This window comes from Siniperca chuatsi, linkage group LG19, assembly GCF_020085105.1.
Source record: "Siniperca chuatsi isolate FFG_IHB_CAS linkage group LG19, ASM2008510v1, whole genome shotgun sequence".
In the NCBI taxonomy this organism is placed as follows: Eukaryota; Metazoa; Chordata; class Actinopteri; order Centrarchiformes; family Sinipercidae; genus Siniperca; species Siniperca chuatsi.
Genome location: NC_058060.1, coordinates 5487640 through 5509665, shown reverse-complemented (window position 1 = coordinate 5509665; position 22026 = coordinate 5487640). Strand labels below are relative to the sequence as shown.

At 41.5% G+C, this 22026-nt stretch overlaps 1 protein-coding gene across 5 annotated transcripts in view; it reads left to right on the top strand.

Annotated features, from left to right (window-relative positions):
• The window catches only part of kcnh2b (potassium voltage-gated channel, subfamily H (eag-related), member 2b), a 415530-nt gene that overhangs the window by 376727 nt on the left and 16777 nt on the right, over window positions 1-22026 (top strand). For all 5 annotated transcript variants that reach the window (XR_006375749.1, XM_044176390.1, XM_044176389.1 and 2 more), the window contains 7 exons: window positions 7823-8022; window positions 10395-10647; window positions 16221-16414; window positions 19770-19872; window positions 20099-20250; window positions 20358-20502; window positions 20611-20800. Coding sequence is in view for 4 of the 5 variants with exons in the window: in XM_044176390.1 (XP_044032325.1) it covers window positions 7823-8022; window positions 10395-10647; window positions 16221-16414; window positions 19770-19872; window positions 20099-20250; window positions 20358-20502; window positions 20611-20800 (1237 nt within the window). In the remaining variant the exon portion in view is untranslated. The remainder of the gene's footprint in view (window positions 1-7822; window positions 8023-10394; window positions 10648-16220; window positions 16415-19769; window positions 19873-20098; window positions 20251-20357; window positions 20503-20610; window positions 20801-22026) is intronic.

Genomic DNA, 22026 nt, shown 5'->3' with positions numbered 1-22026 from the left:
AGACCATAGTCGGGAAGCACAGGGGAGATGTTTGCTTTCAGAATCAGAGAATCAGAAATACTTTATTGATCCCCGAGGGGAAACTCTTTTGTTACAGCTGCTCACTATCACGTCAATGCACACAGGAATAGAAGTACTAAGCAAATCAAAATATAATACACTATAATACAGGTAAGTAAATTAAGTACAAAGTGGATATAAGTATAAAAGCTAGTGGATTTAGAGGTTGATAGATTGATAAATATGCACGGTATAATAATACAATATAATAATATAAGTAATAATAGTGCAATAATGAGTACTGTCAAGTTAAGTGTAGCTTAGCTTAAGATGATTATGAGATGGTGGATATTGCACAGCAATAATAAAATGATGTAGATTCTTACTTCGGTGCTAACTTCCTTCACTTTTCCAGCGGTTGGGAAAACAACAGAGAGACTTTTCTTGGTCTTGAGAAGCTGCAGCATTTATTAAGTGACACATCGTATTATACACTATAACATTACATTTACTGCCACACTGACAACTTACTGTTTATCTTTTCCTCTTTTTCCTCTGCTCCGCTCCATTCATCGTCACTTTCTGCTGCTCACTCTCTCACACTGGCTTTACCACACACTTGCTATGCACACACACGCTACTGTGTCAGCCACAGCAACAATCCAGCAAGACTAAACAACCACTGATGTAATGTGAGGTCCTCACAACAGGTTCTCACAGTTTAATAAAATTTTTGCTCAGTGCAGTTCACTCATATAAGCGTGACAGAAATACACTGTAGGAATTGTTAAGGAGATTCGTCCGTCACCCACACACCCCCACAACCCCCCACAAAAGAAATTTCTTCGGATTTGGATGCACAAGTCACTCAAATTGACGTGAAAAAAAGCGACATTCGCCAAAAAAGCAAGTTGTTTGCATCCCTTGTAGCTGTCTTATGCACACCGGCAAGACAATGAGGCGGTGTGCAGGCTCACAGCACTGGGTGTATAAAAAGAACTGGATTCAGCGGCTCGCAAGCAAGCCCCCAGGAAGTGCACCAGGCTTTGAAGCCAATTTGACATAGTGACCAAACTGTTATGTGATGCACACTGACCAAAAGACTTTTTCTCATAGACTTCGTGAAAGAAGCGGCTGGAAAACGGTGGATAATTTTTTTTTGAGCATCACAATCCCTGCGAAATGACTCGTTTCACTATCAGAATTTTATCCATTCATTCCGATAACATTTGGAAAGTCTAGAAGAGCTGCACAATTAAATCATTATATCCCCATTCAAGTTAGCAGAGGGCTAAACCGGAAGTTAGCCGGCTCGGCCGGCGGAGTTTCTAGTGCGCTTGCTCTAAGGGGCGCACGATGTGGAAGAAAATGTTGAAGATTCCGGGAAGTCTAACTTTTTTGGCTTCATGTCCAATTAGAAGAAACTGGGCTTTTAGAAAGGGAGGCCTTAAAGGGACAGTTCACCCCAAAATCAAAAATACATATTTTTCCTCTTACCTGTGGTGCTATTTATCCATCTAGATTGTTTTGGTGTGAGTTGCCGACTTTTGGAGATATCGGCCGTAGAGATGTCTGCCTTTTTTGAATATAATGGAACTATATGGCACCTGGCTTGTGGTGCTCAAAGTGCCAAAAAAATTAAATCAAAAGTGGTGGGGGACATAAGGCACGATGGACCCCCAAAAGCCTCCAGTTACTTGAAACAAGATTGCGTGGGTCTGAGATCTTTGAGACCTGAACGAATGTGATATGCTTGAGAGGACCGACGGCCCGTGAATTGTATTAAGTGAGCAGGGATGCCATTGTGGGTGCCGAGGTGGCAGTTACAATTCTGAAAGAGTGACCAGAGTACTGTATGGGTAAAATGCCGGACAACGAGAGTACGTGGCAGAAGTGCTGATGGAACCAGAATCTTTTCTGGACTCACAGATACATAGAGAATCTGTTGTGGTTATGCTGGGATTTCTGGAGTCTCAAAGTCTCAAAAGGATTCAGCGGTGATTGAACTTTGAAGTAAAAGTTGGGTGTAAGCTGACTGGATTGATTGGTTTTGGTTTGCTTTAAGTAAATACAATGGTTTTGTCTGAGAAATTAGTTGAGTCGGAAATGCAGGCATGATGGCGAGGGTCGAAGCAAAGGATAGAGGCAGTGAATCTGGAGCATTTGAGGAAACCGAAAAAGCAAGCGAGAATATGGCTTCTACAGTTTGAGCAACATGGAGGATGCTGTATCCGGAGCGGATGGTGTGGATGCAGACTGACGGCAAGTCTGAGGTAAGAGGAAGGCGGCGAGGACTTGAGTTGGCTCTTGATGAAGAAGTCCTCTAAGTGAAGTTATCTGAGGATGGCTTGAGGCCAGACCTGGGCCACCAGTTAGGAGTTTAGAGAAGCTAAAGCCGCTAGGGTAAACTTTTGATACTATGTGTTTTGATGGCCATTACGAAATGGGCGTATAACAAAACAGGTCATGGTAATGAGATAAAAGGATGGATAGTTATGTTGTACTGGTCATGATGGTAGCGGAAACTCTTCCAAGCTGACAAGTAAGACAAGACGGTTGAGGGTGATATGCTGTTGATGATATCCCCTGGTGGGGCCAAGCCTCTGAACTCTGAAATGAGAAACAGAAAAGAGTCAGCGATGGCACTGGAATGACCGGGAACATGAGCTGCGCGGAGAACATATAGGTGAGATGGGGCATTGGAGTGAACTTTGTTGATTATGTTTACGTCTGCGAGGTTGTCAAAGTATACTAGGATGGACTTGCGGGACCATTCGTGGCCCCACGGATTAGCTGCGGCTATTATGGGGTAGATTTCGAGGACAGCAGAGGAAGCGACCTGGCATCACTTGCGAGCTCCGGGGCCATTGTACGCAAACCATCTTCCATTGTAGAAACCCCCAAACCCGACAGAAGGAGCAGGGCCAGTGTACAGATGGATGTCATGTGGGTGAGTCAGTTGTACGTTGTAGAAGAAGGTGATCTCGTTCCATTTGGCGAGAAGATTGAACCAAACCAACAGAGTTTGGCACGGCTGTCCAGGGAGAAGGAACGGTTGGTTTAGTAATTGAAGATGAAAAGCAATTGATAGTAAATGAGAGACAAAGGCTCACCCTTATAGAATGATACATAGGTGATGTTGAGGTGACCTAGGAGGGAAAGAAGTTGGCATTTGATGCAGCATGGGGCGAGAAGGAAATTGGCTTAGTGTGGGCAGGAATAGAGTAGGAAGAGGCTGGATGAGACGGGGCACCACATGTGGAGCATGGTAGGGCTGCACTGGTGGCAAGGATGCAGCAGTAAATTTCATTGTCGAGTGCGCCTCGGCATATGTCCTCATTGGCCTGCTGAAGATGGGTTGCGGCTTTGGAGGCAGAGTGGATGCGATATGGTAGAAACCATTGCCTCCAAAACAGAGGGCCAGATTAAGGATGATGGCCATGTAATTGTCCATTTCCTGTTGGTGGAAAATTGTGAACAAAATACGTCTCTGAAGAGACTGAAAGCATAAGCAAACTGTGGAAGGGGTGGGTGTTCTCCCTTTCAGGTAGATATGCCCTGAACTGTCAGTAGGTGGTTGACAAAGGGAAGTAAATTTACAGCAAACCAAACTGTATGATGGAAGAGACATTAGAAACTTCTTTAGCAAGCAGCATTGTACTGTAAGTCATTCTTGTTATGTACTGTAAAATTCAGCAAATATGACACAATGATCTTAACATGTTAGCAAACCTTAGGCTGTTCTAGCTAGCTAGCAAATTAATCAGTCCATCTAATGTATTACATTCTGATTTTACAGTATATGCTGATTACATCTATTATCTAATTAACAATAGCAGTTTTCCTGTACATGTTGTAGGCTGTTCCTTACCCTTAGTTTATAGTGTACTGTACATATTGTGCCCTGGGTTAAAAGAATTTCATAATTTCGCACCAGAATCAGCAGTAGCCAGTTTCAACTGCAGGTGTTGATGGAGAGCAGGAGAAAGAGCCAGAGAGTTTATAGATTAGATTTACATACTTAAGAAAAAGTAATATAAACACTTCAATTGTAACAATTTACAAAGTGCATCTCACACTTTTAAAGTATTTGACAAATTTATAAAATGTTAAGATTCTGCACATATTGTAGGCTGTTGCTTTGTTTATAGTGTACAATTAGGTCCTGGATTAAAATGTTGTCAAAATTTCACACCAGAATCAGCTGCAGACGGCTTCTTATAACAATTTACAAAGTGCATCTTACACTTTAAAAGCATAAGGCACTCACAGTTATTGTACAATTACATTTATTTCAGTAGGATCTGCAGCAGGCAGTAGTTGGTGCTAGGACTGATGTGAAGGAGGAAGGGCCAAATCAGAACAGTGAGGATGAGGAATCAGAGCAGGCAGCCACTGTAGAAGAGGAATGAGGGGAATCTGAGGCAGAGCAAAATGACCCTTTGACTGAGCCACATCAGCCCAATTCCAAATTCATTGAGGTGCAGAAATTGGCCAACAAGAGCTTACGATACTTTTACGACAATGCGCATTTGTTCCTTCTATATTTACATTGCATTGTATGTTTTCTTATTGTGCAAATGAACCTTTCTCAAAGCGTTTTCATTTCTTAGTTAACATTCCTTGTTGCAAGCTATTTTTCAGAAAATTTTTAACAAATTATGCTTTTAAAAAGTGATGTGGACAAAATCAGCCATTTAAAAAAGTGGTGGGGACATGTCCCCAGTGTCCCAAGTGTAAATGACACCTACGCTTTGAATGCAAACTGGTGAGGATCAACCCATAGTTCATTCACAGTTTTGGAGCCACGACTCCAAATGAACTGCCACCTTTGGTTACATATACAGTGGTGTGAAAAAGTGTTTGCCCCCTTCCTGATTTCTTTTTTTTTTTTTGCGTGTTTGTCACACTTAAATGTTTCAGATCATCCAACAAATTTAAATATTAGTCAAAGATAACACAAGTAAACACAAAATGTAGTTTTTAAATGAAGGTTGTTATTATTAAGGGAAAACAAAATCCAAACCTACTACCTAATAACTGGTTGGGTCACCCTTAGCAGCAACAACTGCAATCAAGTGTATGCGATAACTTGCAATGAGTCTTTTACAGCGCATCCGAAGTCTTCATTTTGTTCTTCTTCAGCCATTCAGAGGTGGACTTGCTGGTGTATTAAGTGTAAACATGTTTTCACACCACTGTATAGACTTAGGGTGGGATCACACCAGTCTAGTTTAGTCTGGTTGAACCAAACCCTGGAGCGTTTATCCCCGTTGGTGCGGTTCATTTGAGTCACTGTGAACGCCGGACTCAAACTCTGGTGCGGACCAAGCAACTGCTCTCTTGTCAGCCTAAAAAGGGGTGGTCTTGGACCGGTGTCAAGTGAACTGGATCGGTCCATTTCTGGTGTGAACACCATTCAAACCAATGTTTATTGGTTAAAAAATGTTTTCTCCTCCTGTGTTGGTGACTGGTGAACTAGTAGCTTGTTTGCTACCAAAATGACAAAACTGGTGATTTTCGCATGCTTGCTATTGTGGCCTACTTACCTCACTGCTCCACTTTGCATGTCAAATGCAAACAAGTTGTGATTGGATCTCATCAGAACCAGCCGTCTTCTGTGATGAGACCATCTGATGGCAGAGCCTCGAAATGATTGTATTATTTGAAACTCTAGGTACAGTTTTAGTGAGTTTTCACCGAACCGTTTGCCCGGTTAGTGCGTCTCGTTTGGTCTGGTGTGAAAGCTGTCAATCAAACTCTGGTGCAGACCAAACAACTGGGCCGAGACCGCTTGAAAAGGTTGATGGTGCGGTTCACTTGTGATGTGAAAGCAAACGAACCAACCACAGGATTTTAGCAGACATGCAGATATGTGATTTAGCATTATTTCAAAAGCTAAACTACTAATAAATCCATCTGCTGATTGTGAAATCTGTTCAGGAAGCGATCTTATAATTGATGTGTATAAACCATGTATACATTTATGCAAATCCTTTGGTAACCATGGTATGCATGTCAGCGCAGGTATTTTCCCTGATTAATAGGTCAAAAGCTATTAAAAATGCTTTGCATGTATCCTACTCCATTTACTCTGTCAGTTCATTAAGTCCATTAAATAGTGTATGACAGCGATCCAGTGTTAATTTCATTAATGAAAACTATGGCAAAAAATGTTCGTCAACGACCTATTTTCCATGACGAGCTAAAAATAGATCTTTGATAATAAAAACTATGACGAAATGTATGTTTTGTTTTCATTGACGAGACGGGACTAAAATGTCAGTGGTGGGCTATCGGGCAGTCACAAAATGTATGATATTTTCCCCCAATTGTGCATCTACTCTGTCAAAATATAAACAATGCATCCCTGTAATTGGGTCCACACCATTGCCACGTGCGCCGAGTCTCAGGGGCGTTTTTGGACGCAAGTGGTCGCGCGGCTTCCTAGCATTGGACACTTGATAGACATGCCACTAGATGTCACAATAGATGATTGACATAGGAAATATTTCCTGGTTGCACCTGATTGGACGAAAGCTTTCACCCGTGGGCTGTCTGCTCCTGGATTTCAAACAGAGATAGGAGAGGAGATCTCCCCAGGAATGAGAGCCTATCTTAGGCCATGGAGCTCCAGCTGGAGGGGGGTACTGGTTCCTGGAGGTCTACCCAGGAATGAGAGCCCATCCTGGGGCTTGGCACACCCTGAGCCAAAGTCCAAAAATATTACCACCTGAGGGGCCTTGTAAAGCTGGCTTTGGAAGACCCAGGGGCACATTGGAAGAACTTTACAATATAACTGACAATATACGGAAATCTTTGGTTGGACAAGTGAAATGCTTTATCATATACTGTCCTATCGTTCAAGTGAATATCCATTGGTTTTAATAGGCATTTAATAGAAGGTTGAATGACAATCTCACGATTTATTGCGATTTGCAAAAGCTTACAAGCATGAACAACCTAAGCCTGTCTAGTAATTTACCACCCCCCCCCCCATGTTATTATTCATAACATGCAGTACATTGGCAGTCTAATAATACTAATAATGCTTATAATCAGTTATTTCTTTGTCAGCTAGTTGTGACACCAAAGAACATAAATATTCACATCAGACGCATTAAAGTGAAAACGTCAGTGTCAGTCACTGGAATTTGATTTCCCCATGTGGGTCCTGATAATGCGATGATGATGCACTATATAATATATATAACTTAATATTTACTACTCTTGGTTAGTTTCTAAAAAGTCAGTGTGAACAGTAATCCAGACCAGAACTAAAATGCAACAATGTAACATTTTTTTCTCCTTGGTCCGGTCAGGACCAAATGAACCAAACTACAGGTGTGAAAGCAACCTTAGAGGCCCCTACAAGAACACTTATAATGTATATATCTGTACCTACATACTGTGCAAATATGTAATCTTTTCTTCAACACAGCTCTAATGCATGGTAAAATATCTTCATTATTCTTCATTATTAGACCATCTCCATCTGAGATGGAGGGAAAGGCTCATGTCTGAGCTTTCCCTCCTTCTCTTCTTTTCTCTATATCTTTTCTTTGTCATTTCTCCAATTACAAATAAATCACCCTAGGGTGTCAAGCTTAATACTATATTTCTTTTCAGATGGAGAAGACAGTGATCCAGAGATGTGTCATGCCATATCAGTGTATCAAGTGTCCGTGTGGTCCTATACCCTATACTGTTAATGTATGTTATTCTCTCCCTTCCTGCCTACTTCCCTTGTTTCCTCACTCCTCACACTTCCAAATCCTCCCTCATGTCTCACCCTCGCCCTATCCCTGTCTTTCACTTCCAGCCCTGATGTACGCCAGTATCTTTGGGAATGTGTCAGCCATCATCCAACGGCTGTACTCGGGGACAGCCCGCTACCACACTCAGATGCTGAGAGTTAGGGAGTTCATTCGCTTCCACCAGATCCCCAACCCACTCAGGCAGAGGCTGGAGGAGTATTTCCAGCATGCCTGGTCCTACACCAACGGCATTGACATGAATGCTGTGAGTACTGATCCTCATGCACCCAAATCCTGTGTGTGTACACCCAGTCTTTTGATGTTAATGAATGAGTGTTGCGCATGAATACATACATGTACACACAAAAGGCTAGAAGAGTATTTTGAGCCTGCATTGTACGTTAATAGGGTGATTGGAAGACTTTGTCTCAGCATGCATGGTCCGACACCATCAGAGAAAATAGGAATGATGTGAGTATCATTAATAATATGCACACACACGCACACAGACATACTCAAACATGTGCAAATAGACTGGTAAAAGTATTTGCAACATGCATGGACCTACATCAATTTGTTCACATGCATGTAGACTAATATACTCTTCACGTACAATGAGTCGCACCTGTCATGCTCACACACGCAGATTAAAGGAGTGCTTTCAAAATGCTTGTTGTATACAGTCGACCTCAACCTGAAATCTGTGAGTCACAGCATATAGGATGGTGCTGCTTACACACACAGGCATAGCCCCCATCCCAGCCAGCTTCCATTTCTCTGTACCAGTGTTATGAAGGCTTTGAGTCAGATGTGACATTGGACACAGACATGCATGCAACCACAGATGCGCATGCAGACACACAACTGTAATCATAAACATGACACACATTTGAAATCTGCTGATGCAAACATTTTATGCAGTGCATGAGTCAGTGGATGTCATCTTTACTATCATTGTTTATAACAAATCCTATATCATGTGTAGTATTTGTGAACAGAATATATGGATCTATAAGTGTGCATTTAGCTATTGTTATACTTCTCAAATTGATTCAAGACTATTAGTATTTTTTCAGCTACAGTGTTACACTGCATTGCAAGCTGTTTCGTAATACACTTTACAAAAAATATCTCCACAAGCATCCATGGGAACATGTTTTCCAGTGTCAGCCTGCTCCAATTCCCTCGTTATTTTGCTCTCTTAAAGATCCAGTGACATGCAGTGTAGGGAGCAGACTGGATTAGGGAATGTTTTCTGTAATGATTATTATGATTGAGGATGGAGACAATAATGATGCAGCTCTGATGAGGAACTGAATGTTACAGGAGTGTTGTGATGAAAGCGGGAGGAAAGAAAAAGAAATCTGTTGTTTGTTTTGCATGTGGATAAGCAGGACACTGAATCCTCTGAGGTTGCTGATTTGCAACTGACCTCTAACCTCTATGTGAAGTTTATGTTTGCGTATGTTTATTTTTATGCGATTCTGGGATGAGTTGGATGTTTTCTGTTCTGTTTTAGGGTTAGACGAACGTCTTAGATGGAGGATTAGAGAGAGAGGATAGAGATAGTTGTTAATACAGTTTCCCTTATAACAAATGGCACTTTCATTTTACATAAAATAAAATTTTATATAAACAATGACAGTGTAGTCTTGAAAGTCAGCAGTTCAGCATCTGCTACATGTACCATTAAACTGGAGCCAAAAGAACACCTGATACAGCTGGCCTATAAAATTTTACTTCAGCACATTTTGGGGTTGTACCTGGCACTCCACAAATCAACAAAATGGTTGTTGTGTACAGGGAGTAATAGTAGGCTATTATTCAAATCCACAAAAGGGAGTTGTGTTGTGAAATGTTATACACGGTTTGTTAGATTAATGTCCATGCTTCTCTGTATTTGACTGCCTTCATACCAGAAACTGAAAAATGTTAAAAGGTGTGCGTGTGTGTGTGTGTGTGTGTGTGTGTGTGTGTGTGTGTGTGTGTGTGTGTGTGTGTGTGTGTGTGTGTGTGTGTGTGTTTGGGGTCTGTAAGGGGAGATGAAAAGAGGTAATAGAAAAAGATAAAAGAATGTAGTAGAAAAGTAAAGGGGTGGAGATGACAAGCAGGGAGGCCCGCAAAAGACTACTTAACCGAGATGGGAGATGGAAAGAGGCCAGAGACAAATGTCGAAAGAGAGAAACGGACATTGGCAGTCAGCCAGAAATTTACAAGAGAAGCCCATAGCCTGCAGCTTAAAAGAACTTGGGTTTCCCATGCTTGCAGTGAACTCATTAACATTGCAATTCTTCATATTAATTACACTCTACAGGCATACTGACTCTGTTCTGGTAGGCCCTCTTAAATACAGTTTGAAATCATGTTAATTTGTGGAATGGTGTAATAACAGTAATGTGTTAATGTCCCATGAGTGTTCCTTTTAAGGAATCCATAAATTGTTACATTTATTTGACATTAGCTTTATGTTCTGGACTCACTTGTATCCATTACTTACCTCCTGTCTTCTTTTGCTCTTTATTTCCTTCTGTCTTCCCTCTCCTTCTATCCTCCCCTACTTCTCTATCCCTCATTCCTTCCTTGTCTTTGTTTCCTCCCTCCCACTCTTCCCTCTGCTCCCTCACTCCCTCACCTCAGGTGCTGAAAGGTTTCCCAGAGTGTCTCCAGGCAGATATCTGCCTCCATCTGAACCGGACGTTGCTGCAGAACTGTAAGGCTTTTAAAGGTTCCACCAAGGGCTGCCTCAGGGCATTGGCCATGAAGTTCAAGACTACCCACGCACCCCCGGGTGATACGCTGGTCCACGCTGGGGATGTCCTCACAGCCCTCTACTTCATATCCAGGGGATCCATAGAGATACTAAGAGGAGACGTGGTGGTAGCCATCTTGGGTACAAAAAGAAAAATACATATATATATATAGCCTCTCAACAACTGGAAAATATGGATTCGGTGGTAATACCATCTGCTAGGAGTGTTATTCCTAATAGTGTGTAGATTCGAGGATAACACAAAAAAGACAGGGTGTTCATAGTGTACCTCATCTCTCGCCCAATGTGAGCTGGGATCTAAACAGGAACAAAATGGATGAATTGACAACACAGTTCTGTTATTTAAATGTAGTGGGTCTAACTCTGCATTGTGTTATGTATGTAGAAGGGATGCAGTTCCAGGGAATGTCTCTGAGCAATTTATTTGCCACCCAGCAGCCACAGCCATGACAATTCTGCAATTATGAAGAAACAGGACATTCACCAAATTTCTCTAGCGGACATGCTCTCTGCGCCTTCCAGAGTAAAGTCCCAAAACAAAGAGAAAATATGCACAATAGCATTACAAAACGGATAAATAAAATATAAATTACATAAACAATTTTATCCAACATAGTGTAATTTATATCAGAAAAGTAACAATAGAAATAGCCATACATAACCCACATACCTGCAATTTTGGAGAAACAGAACATTCACAGAATTTCTCTAGTGGACGTGCTCTCAGCGTCTTTGTAACATCATGAGTAAAATCACTAAATGCTTCATGCTAGCAAACACAGTCTCAACAGTACACTCCAGCGTGGCAAGCTACACTGCAGCCCTGCGACACAAATAAACTTCAACACAAAGTCCCCCAATTAGCAGAATTATGCATGAAAAGAAATAAAATTGCTACTCAAAAATGTAACAATGTTACTACACTAACGTTACATGTGTTTTAAAGAAAAAATGCAGAGAGCAGAGTGCATGCGTACCTTCCAGTGGAAAGTCCTGAAACAAAGAAGAAGTAAAGCCAACGGAATGCAGCAAGTGCAGTTTGTAAAATAAAATACTTGCGATACTTCCAACAATAACCTCCAGCAAGGTATCTGACTTTAACATGAAACCCAATATTCCCATGTACACAATTTTAAAAGAACATACTGACGATATGTTAGCAGTGGCATGACATTTCCACTAGGTGGGGCTACGGCCCTAGAGGTAGCACCGTGTATTTTGGCCGTTTCCTTAAATAACTTTTAATTGGTTGAATGTAGACTACAAACACACTGCACCCACAAAAAGAAAAAGATTAAGTTGTAGCCTACATTTGTTTAGGAATTAGGAATGTCAAAATATAAATAATTAAAAAATATAGTATTTTATTAATGAAGTGTCAGGTGTCCTAGTTTGAGACTTAAAGGTGCGGCATGCGATTCTGGAGAAATCCAATACCATGACAAATAACATGATAAAGAACAATGACACAGCAAGTTATGTAACATTAGCTAGGTTGTGGGTGAGCTTAGCTAGGTTATGGGTTAGCAAACTGTCCCTACAGTTGCTGCTGCAAAGCTAACAGCTAGAGAGGACGAGACTATTTCCCAGAGCCAGCAAACCAGCTCCAGACAGCGATACTCACAACTCCTGCTGCCATAGCAAACATCACAACAACAGCAAATATTGGCAAACTAGAAACTAGTAAGCTGAATGTCCGTGGGCAAGTAATTTAACGTTACCTGACACACAAATCATGGCTGGAATGGCTGGAATAGTGTTGTGTGGCCCGGTCCGAGCCACTTTGTTTAATTCCCATTTACAGAGCTAGGACTGTGTACAAACACAAGATTTTTTTTCAGCGCACACACTGAACGGACAGCTAGTGGACCATGAGGAAATTTGACAAAAAGACGGGTCTTGGTCTCAAGTCGGCGGGTGTGCTTTTGGTGGATGACCAGCCTGGTCAAGTAGCCTTCTAGCTAATTGAGTAGTGTTGCGAGGTTGGTTAAAAAACGTCATTATTACCAAGAAAAAAATGTCACACTATGACAAACCAGGACAAACAAAAATTACTTTTTATTAAAATATGTATTTTCCAATTGGAATTGCAGGAGGGGTGGCGCCCCAGCTCCCTTAATGGACCACACACCACTGTATATCAGCAACACTTTACAGAACATAAGGAACATGATGGCCGAATATGGTTTTATATAAATATAACTTATTTATTATATATGTTTTTATTGGAGTTAGTTGTAACCCACATAAGATAATCCACAAATGTATATCATGACCCACAAATATTTCACTATGCACAAACATGTATTTTTTATGTGTTGTGTAAAGTCATATCCACAAAAATACAGAGCGATTTGCAAATATTCAATTCAATTCAATTTTAATTATATAGCGCCAATTCATAACAGTTATCTCATTGCACTTTTCCTATAGTCTAGTGGTAATATTAATATTAATAAGTTAATAAAAATAGGAATGACAGTCATTGGAAGTCATCAGAATAATCATGACAATAATAGTAACAGAGCAGGAACACGGGGCAGCAAGCACCCCACAACCACAGATCCAGTCTCTGCAGCTCCAGAGGTAGATATAATTCAATTTCAATTCAATTTTAGCGCCAATTCATAACAGAAGTTATCTCATTGCACTTTTTTATACACTTTATAATATAGGATGTACTCTTTATAATATCTTATAAATACCTGCTGAAAGTGACAGAAGGAGAGAGGAGAGAAACAAGAAAGCACAGAACTACGGGGGAGAGAATATGTCAAGTTAGTAACATGCAGTAATGGGATAAAAATGCATACAGGCAGAGAGAGAAGGAGAGAGGAAAGAGGCGCATCATGGGAAGTCTCCCGGCAGTCTAGGCCTATAGCAGCATAACTAAGGGATGGTTCAGGACTCACCCAAGCCAGCCTTAACTATAAGCTTTATCAAAGAGGAAAGTCTTAAGCCTACTCTTAAATGTGGAGATGGTGTCTATGTCCCAAACCCAAACTGGGACCTGATTCCACAGGAGAGGAGCTTGATAACTGAAGGCTCTGGCTCCCATTCTACTTTTGGAGACTCTAGGAACCACAAGTAACCCTGCATCCTGGGAGCGCAGTGTTCTAGTCGGGTAATAAGGTATTGTGAGCTCTTTAAGATACAATGGTGCCTGACCATTAAGAGCTTTGTAGGTGAGGAGAAGGATTTTAAATTCTAATCCAGTGCAGAGAAGCTAATATTGGAGAAATATGATCTCTTTTCCTAGTTCATGTCATTATACGTGCCGCAGCATTCTGGATCAACTGGAGAGTCTTAAGGGACTTATTCGGCAGCCTGATAATAAGGAATTGCAATAGTCCAACCTAGAAGTAACAAATGCATGGAGTAGTTTTTTGGCATCATTTTGAGACAGGACGTGCCTGATTTTTCAGAGTTTAACATGAGAAAATTGCAGGTCATCCAGGTTTTTATGTCCTTAAGGCATGCTTGGAAGTTTAGCTAACTGGTTAGTTTCATCTGGCTTGATCGATAGATATAATTGGGTATCATACGCATAACAATGAAAGTTTATGGAGTGTTTCCTAATAATATTGCCTAAAGGAAGCATATATAAGGTGAATAGAATCAGTCCAAGCACAGAACCTTGTGGAACTCTGTGACTAACTTTGGTGTGCATGGAGGCCTCTCCGTTAACATGTACAAACTGAGATCAATCTGATAGATAGGATTTAAACCAGCTTAGTGCGGCTCCTTTACTGCCAATTGAATGTTCCAGTCTCTGTAACAGGATGTGATGGTCAGTGGTGTCAAATGCTGCACTAAGATCTAACAAGACAAGTAGAGAGACAAGTCCATTGTCTAATGCAATTAAAAGGTCATTTTTAATTTTCACCAGTGCTATCTCTGTGCTATGATGCACTCTAAATCCTGACTGAAAATCCTCAAATAAACTATTCTTATTTAGAAAGTCACACAACTGATTGGCAACTGCTTTCTCAAGGATTTTATAGAGAAAGAGAAGGTTAGATATAGGTCTATAGTTGGCTAAAACCTCAAGAGTGTGTTTTTTAAGAAGAGGTTTAATTACAGTTATTTATTATAAGACTGTGGGACATAGCCTGTTAATAAAGACAGACTGATCATATCCAGCAAAGAAGTGCTACCTAAGGGTAAAGCTTCTTTAAGCAGCCTAGTTGGAATGGGGTCTAAGAGACAGGTTGATGGCTTGGATGAATTAATCGTTGAAGTTAGTTAAAGAAGGTCAATAAGAGAAAAGCAGTCTAAATATATATCAGGTTTTACAGTTGTTTTTTTAAAGTTCCCGTGTTTTAAGTGTTTTATCATTAGAAGAAGCTCATGAAGTCGTTACTACTGAGGGTTATAGGAATATATGGCTCAGTAGAGCTGTCAGCCTGGCGACAGTGCTGAAAAGAAACCTGGGGTTGTTTTTATTTTCCTCTATTAATGATGAGTAGTAGGCTGCTCTGGCATTATGGAGGGCTTTCCTATATGTTTTAAGACTATTTTGCCAGGCTAAACAAGATTCTTTCAGATTGTTGGAACGCCATTTCCTTTCAAGTTTTCCGATGTTTGTTTTAATTTGAATTTTTTAAATTATACGATGGAGCTAACCTTCTTTGTTTTATTATCTTCTTTTTTAGAGGGGCAATAGAATTGAGTGTTGTTCGCAGTGAGCCTGCAGCACTATCAACAAGATGGTCAATTTGGGAGTGGCTGAAATTAGCATAGAGAGTGAGCATAGAGCATGGAGTGTTATATCAAAACATAGCATTGAATTAAATGCAGATGGAATTGCTTCCTTAAATTTAGCTACAGCACTATCAGTTAGACATCTAGAGTTCAAAAGTTATTCAATAATGGTCCAATAATGAAAGATTCTGTGGAAAGACTATTAATGTCCCATTTCAATGCCATATACCAGAACAAGGCCTAGGGTGTGGTTAAAACATTGAGTTATATGCATAACTTACTCTGTAAAAACACATTTTTATTTCACATAAAAATGATATAGGTTTTACAAATGTAAATAGTTTCACCACAACAAATACATGTAAAGTGATATTTACACATTTGTGAATCCATTTTTTCATATGAAACAGGTTTTGTACATTTGTAGATTGCTTCCTCTCAGCTTGTGGGCCATGTGACATTTGTGACTTCCCTCCTATTGTTGAATTTTGCCTAATTCGTACCGCAGCAGATCTGTAAAAAGGAATTCGCAATGTGATGTGCAGTTATACCAGCAGGTGGCGAGATTCCCTCACATGAGCTGACGGAACTATACTGGAAGAAGAGTCATCTGTAGACCCGTCCCTATGCTATCTCTGGCTACGCTATCTTTGGCTATACCGTTCCAGGCTTCTGCTAAATGCTAATGCTAGCCTAGTTATGATTCTAACCGGCACTACAACCTAGAAAGGCCCAGGAGAAGAGCGATTCAGCCACGGCAGCTCACATTTTTGTTCCTGTAGCACCAAAGCAGCAGAGAGAAGCTCCACTAACTACCACAACAGCAAGCTAGTGCCTGCAGTGGTTGCTAGCTAGCCGGCCAACTCTCAAGAAAGGGAAATGAGGGAACTTTTATCATACTATGGTATAAATCAGATTTATAAATACATTACTGTCTTTCATCCATGTGTTTCATCCATAAAGGGTTTCTTTCTTTTCACCTTTCCCAGGGAAGAATGACATCTTCGGCGAGCCTATCAACCTGTACGCCCGACCAGGTAAATCCAACGCTGATGTGAGGGCTCTAACCTACTGCGACCTCCATAAAATCTTTAGAGAAGATGTTCTGGAGGTGCTGGACATGTATCCTGAGTTTGCAGACCACTTTTGGAACAACCTGGAAATCACCTTCAACCTCCGAGATGTGAGTTTACAACCTTATCACAGATGCACATGCAGCCGATGGCGGCAATGCAAGTCGGACCTGCAGTCCCACAAGCACGATGCAAGTCACAGGTGGAGATCAGCACAGAGATTGGAAAACATTCAGTTCAAAGACAGTGTGGTAAAATTATTTTAGCATATTTTATGATTTTGCAACAAAAGCACCACCTAGTGGTCAATTGGTGCTAAATTTTACAGAGAGCTTCAGTGGGGGATGGGAAAGTACTGGCCCAAGTTTCGTGTTAATCAGATAGAGCTACGTGGAGATATGACATCACTGACTGTTTTTATCTGCAACCCACAGGAAGATTTTGCTTTATAACTTGTGCATTTTTTGGAGTATCAAAATTCTTTTAGTAACTTTTGATCATGAGCAGCCATAGATTCATAGATGTGCACAGTTTCGTGTACTGAGCCAAGTTTCATGTTAATCGGACAAACCTATGTGGAGATATAACATCACTTCCTGTTTCACTGCAACCTACAAGAAGTTGTTGCTTTAGAGCTTTTTTTGGAGTATCAATTCTTTTAATAACTTTTGATCATGAGGGTCCATAGATTCCACATGCAAAATTTCATGCAGATCGGACTCACATCCTAGGAGGCGTATGTGTATGATCTGTTTAGGATAACAGTGCCAAGTTAAAAGGAGTTAGTTAGCATGCAAAGACTCTGTCTGTGTGGATAACATAAACTAACATCAACTTAGCAGTGGCTGAGAATTACGGTTACAGTAATAACCTCATGTTAACCATGGAGAAAATCACAACAATAAGACCTCAATGAAAACACATCAGTAACATCACATGTACAAAAGTTAAGCAGTTCTTTCCTTAGCTATATGCACTGTTACTCTACGCTATGCCCAGTTGTTACATTACCGTCCATCGGGAGTGAAAGAGGTTTCTTTGGGCATTGCTGCTCTGTTAGCCGGTGGTCCGTTGTCGTGTACAGACCAGGCTGGGAAGAATGGTGGTTCCAATGAAGAAGAGTTTTTTGCTGTGCAGTGTCCATTTGTAGAGATCAGAGGAAGCCGGTCGCTCGTCATTGTTGTCCTCACAGAGTTAACAGCTTGGCGTTAACTTGCTTCATGCTTCTTAAAGTTGACTGGCAGGCTTTGTGTAATAGCCATTGGCGCTAAACTTTGTTGCAGAGATCTAGCAGGCTCTCATGTCGCTGCTGTACGATCAAAGAGTTCGGTTCTACTGCGTGTTTCTGCTGCAAGCAGATTATACAGCGGTGGTAGCAGACGACCATCTGCTGCATGCTGGAGGCAAAGCCAGGAGTTATAGCGCCGCCTGCTCGTGGTCATGTCATTTTTGTGTCTGAGCTGTTTTCACGGGTCTATACCACCCCTGTGAGTTTCACTTGCATAACTCTTACGGTGTAGGCTGCAGTACCACTTTTACCAATGAAAAAATAAAAAATACTTAAAGCTGCAAGCAGCGATAATTAGGCCCTTGCACCTCCATGCACGTCAGGGCATGCTGCAGCTGCAGCATCCTTGCCAGACGCCGGCTGTTTGATGTGGCTCTGAAGTGTGACGTGGCGCTACACAACACACTTTATGCGTCATGTTGAAGGATATCATGTGTAGACCACACCACAAAAATTTCGTGCAAATTGGATCATCTTTGCCATGAAAGGCTTACTTCCTGTTGCCACTAGCGCTATGACTTCACGTCATTATTGGCCTGTAGATTTGATCACGGTGGGATTCTTATCAAATATGTGAAATTAGAGGCAGATTGGATGGTGTAAACTGAATTTACAGCAACTTCCTGTTTAAATATTACTTTCTGTGTCCACTGTGTGGCACTAGAGAACACACACTAATGCTTGCTAGATACAACACAACAGCTTTGCAACTGGTAATAATGCTCCATTGCCATATCAACCTCTAAGGCAGGAAAAAGTAAATCCATTAAGAGCCAATTTGAAAGATCTACAAATATTGGTAACAGATTGAATTTCCATGGTTGATCACAAACTTTTGGCCTATATCCATGGCGGACTATGACAAATTAAACAATGTGCTGATTTTTGCAATTACAATAGGGTTCCCAGCACCCCTAGTACTGGGCACCGCGATGCCTTGCATTAGTGGTTCCCAGCTCCCTTGGGCTTGGACTCCTAACTAGAACTGCAAGCAGTTATGAATGGGGTTTATATATACAGTGGTGTGCAAAAGTGTTTGCCCCCTTCCTGATTTCTCTTTTTTTTGCATGTTTGTCACACTTAAATGTTTCAGATCATCAAACTAATTTAAATATTAGTCAAAGATAACACAAGTAAACACAAAATGCAGTTTTTAAATGAAAATGAAAATTGTTATTATTAAGGGAAACAAAATCCAAACCTACATGGCCCTGTGTGAAAAAGCGATTGCCCCCTAAACCTAATACTGGTTGGGCCATCCTTTGCGGCAACAACTGCAATCAAGTGTTTGCGATAACTTGCAATGAGTCTTTACAGCACTGTGGAGGAATTTTGGCCCACTCATCTTTGCAGAACTGTTGTAATTCAGCCACATTGGAGGGTTTTCGAGCATGAACTGCCTTTTTAAGGTCATGCCACAGCATCTCAATAGGATTCAGGTCAGGACTTTGACTAGGCCACTCCAAAGTCTGTCAGCCTCACTAGAATGCTGTATCAAATTCACATCTGAATCCATATAAGGTTCAGCTATTATGCAACAGATGCTGAATAAACATTTGCAAACAGTTTGCTTAACTTATCTCCACTAGACCACTCCAAAGTCTTCATTTTGTTCTTCTTCAGCAATTCAGAGACCCCACAACAACATCCAAAGAACTGCAGGCCTCACTTGCCTCAATTAAGGTCAGTGTTCATGACTCCACCATAAGAAAGAGACTGGGCAAAAATGGCCTGCATGGCAGAGTTCCAAGATGAAAACCACTCCTCAGCAAAAAGAACATTAAGGCTCGTCTCATTTTTGCCAGAAAACATCTTGATGATCCCCAAGACTTTTGAGAAAATACTCTGTGGACTGACAAAAGTGTGTGTCCCATTACATCTGGCGTAAGCCCACTTGGGCTTGGACCCCTAAATATGTGAATTCTGATTCAGACAGACACCGTGAATACTTTGGAAATATTGGGACCTTTTGAATGATTGCTCTGTTGTTAAAACTCTATTGTTAATATTCTCACCATCTATCCATGTGCTGAATGTGTGTTCTCTGGGTTGTTGTATATAAGTATCCAAGCAAAGATTTTCCAATTTTCCTGATTTTTACTGTTGCTTGTTTTACATATAGCATCCCTGCAGTGTATCTTTTAAGAAAGACTATTTAATGCTGTTCCTCATGTCAGACCAACATGATCCCAGGCTCTCCAAGCAGTGATGACTCCAACTGCGGAGGATTCAACAAATTACGTAGGCGTAAATTATCATTCCGAAGACGTACAGAAAAAGGTACCTCATCTCTTATTTCAACCATTTGTTTTACTGTCACATAAAAAACCTAAAAAATTATCTGACTGGTTACTGAAATATTACTTCAGTAAATTTCATTTGATAATGAAGTTAGTCCATGCCAGAATTTTTCTAGCAATCCTCCCCTAGTGCTCATCTTTGAAAAGTCACTCCTGATCCAGCTGGACTACTCATTTTTAATCTTTCCTTGCACACCTCTGTCTAGATGATGCAGATGCTGGAGAAATTAAAAAGTCCCATAAGTCTGTGAGACAAAGACAGAGGGAAGTAGCCAACAACCAAAAACAGGAGGAGGCACCTAAGTGTCAGTGGGAGACACATCGAAGTTCAGTGTCTTCACACGCCAGTGGTGATGAGGTATAACTACAATTTTCATCGTGACTAATTGTTTTGTGGTTTCCAGTGTTGTACACCATGGCACAATAAAAACTGGTGTTAATGTCATGGATCTACAATTCTTACAGAGGGAGGAGTCAGTTGTGACCAGACTCGCCCCTCCACCGGTAATGCTGGAGAATCCACAGGCTCAGGCCACATCCATGAACTTCAACAAGAGCACTGAGGTTGATGGAGACCCCAAGACTGGGAACACCTGCAATGCCCTGTCAGGTAAAATAGAACAGAATATTATCCCCCCTGTCCTTGCCAACTGTACAATCATGCCTGCCTACTGTTTTACGCACACTCACTCTCTCCTTCTCCACCTGTCTTCTTCAGGTGCACTCTCAGGTGTGTCCAATATCTTTAGTTTCTGGGGGGAGAGTCGGGGGGGTGGTCAGTACCAGGAGGTCCCCAGCTGCAGCCTGGCCTCCCCCCCGCCCCTCAACGCACCACTGCACAGCCTGAGCCGACAGCAACGTAACCAACTGGACACACGCCTGGACCTGCTGCAGAAACAGCTCAACAGGTATGACTGGTTGAATGTCTGTGTGTGTTGGTCTGGCTGTTGCTGCTCTTTTGTGTTTTGTTTTGTAACGAACAGTTAAAGAAAGACAATATGAAGTCCCTGCTGAAACACTACAGTCATCTGATAGTATGAGACCATTTCTTTTACCTGGCTGCCTCTGAAGGAAGACACCTTTATCTACCCAGATGGAGAGGCTAGTCCTAAGTCTTGTAAAGCTGGCTTTGGAAGACCCAGGGGCAAATTGGGAGAATTTTACCCAGGATTGAATGCCTGTCTTGGGGCATGAAGCTCCAGCCAGTGGTGGTCCTAGCACCCAGTTTGGAGTACCAGAGGCACAAATTGCAGACAATAGTGTCAAAGTAAGTAGTAGTAAATAAGTACAGTTATGGAGTACCAGGGGTACACAGTGAAGTCTACAAGTACTAGTGTCAAATACATAATTATAAGCAGAGTATGGAGTACTAGAACTACCATTTGGAGTACCAGGACCAATATTCAGAACACCAGGGGCACACTAATTTTTGGAGTACCAGGGGTACAAAGTTTTAAATGGTGTACCAGGGACATCTAGCTGGTGTGGGTCCTGGTTCCTAGTGCCACTAGACGGGGCCTTGTAAAGCTGGCCTGGAAAGACCCAGGAGCCTATGGAAAGATTTGTTACCCAGGAATGAGTGCCCATCCTGGGGCATCTAGCTACAGCTGGTGGGGGGGGTCCTGGTTCCTGGAGGTCTACCCAGGAATAAGAGCTTATCTTGGGGCATGGACCTCCAGCTGGAGGGTATCCCGAGTCCTGGATATCTCCCCAGGAATTAGAGCCGTACTTCTTGTTCATGCTTGATTGGAGTTTGGTTGTTAAAAGGTCAGAAGAAATTATATTTCCCTCAGGAATCCATATTTACAAGGCCTAACAGAAAAGTGAACAAATACATGAAATGAGCCTACAGATCCCCTCAGAATATATGTGACAGAGACCATCCTGCATCTTTTGACAACACTTTTTGCACTCTCTCTGGTGCCAATGTCAAATCAGAATTATAAGGAGCGTATGGAATACCAGGGGCACCAAGTGGCCTTGTAAAGTTGGCTTTGGAAGACCAAGGGGCACATTGGGAGAACTTTACCCAGGAATGAGTGCCCTCCTGGGGCATGGATCTCCAGCATGAGGTGGGTCTTGGTTCCTGGAGGTCTACCCAGGACTAAGTGCCACCTGAGGGGGCCTTGGAAAG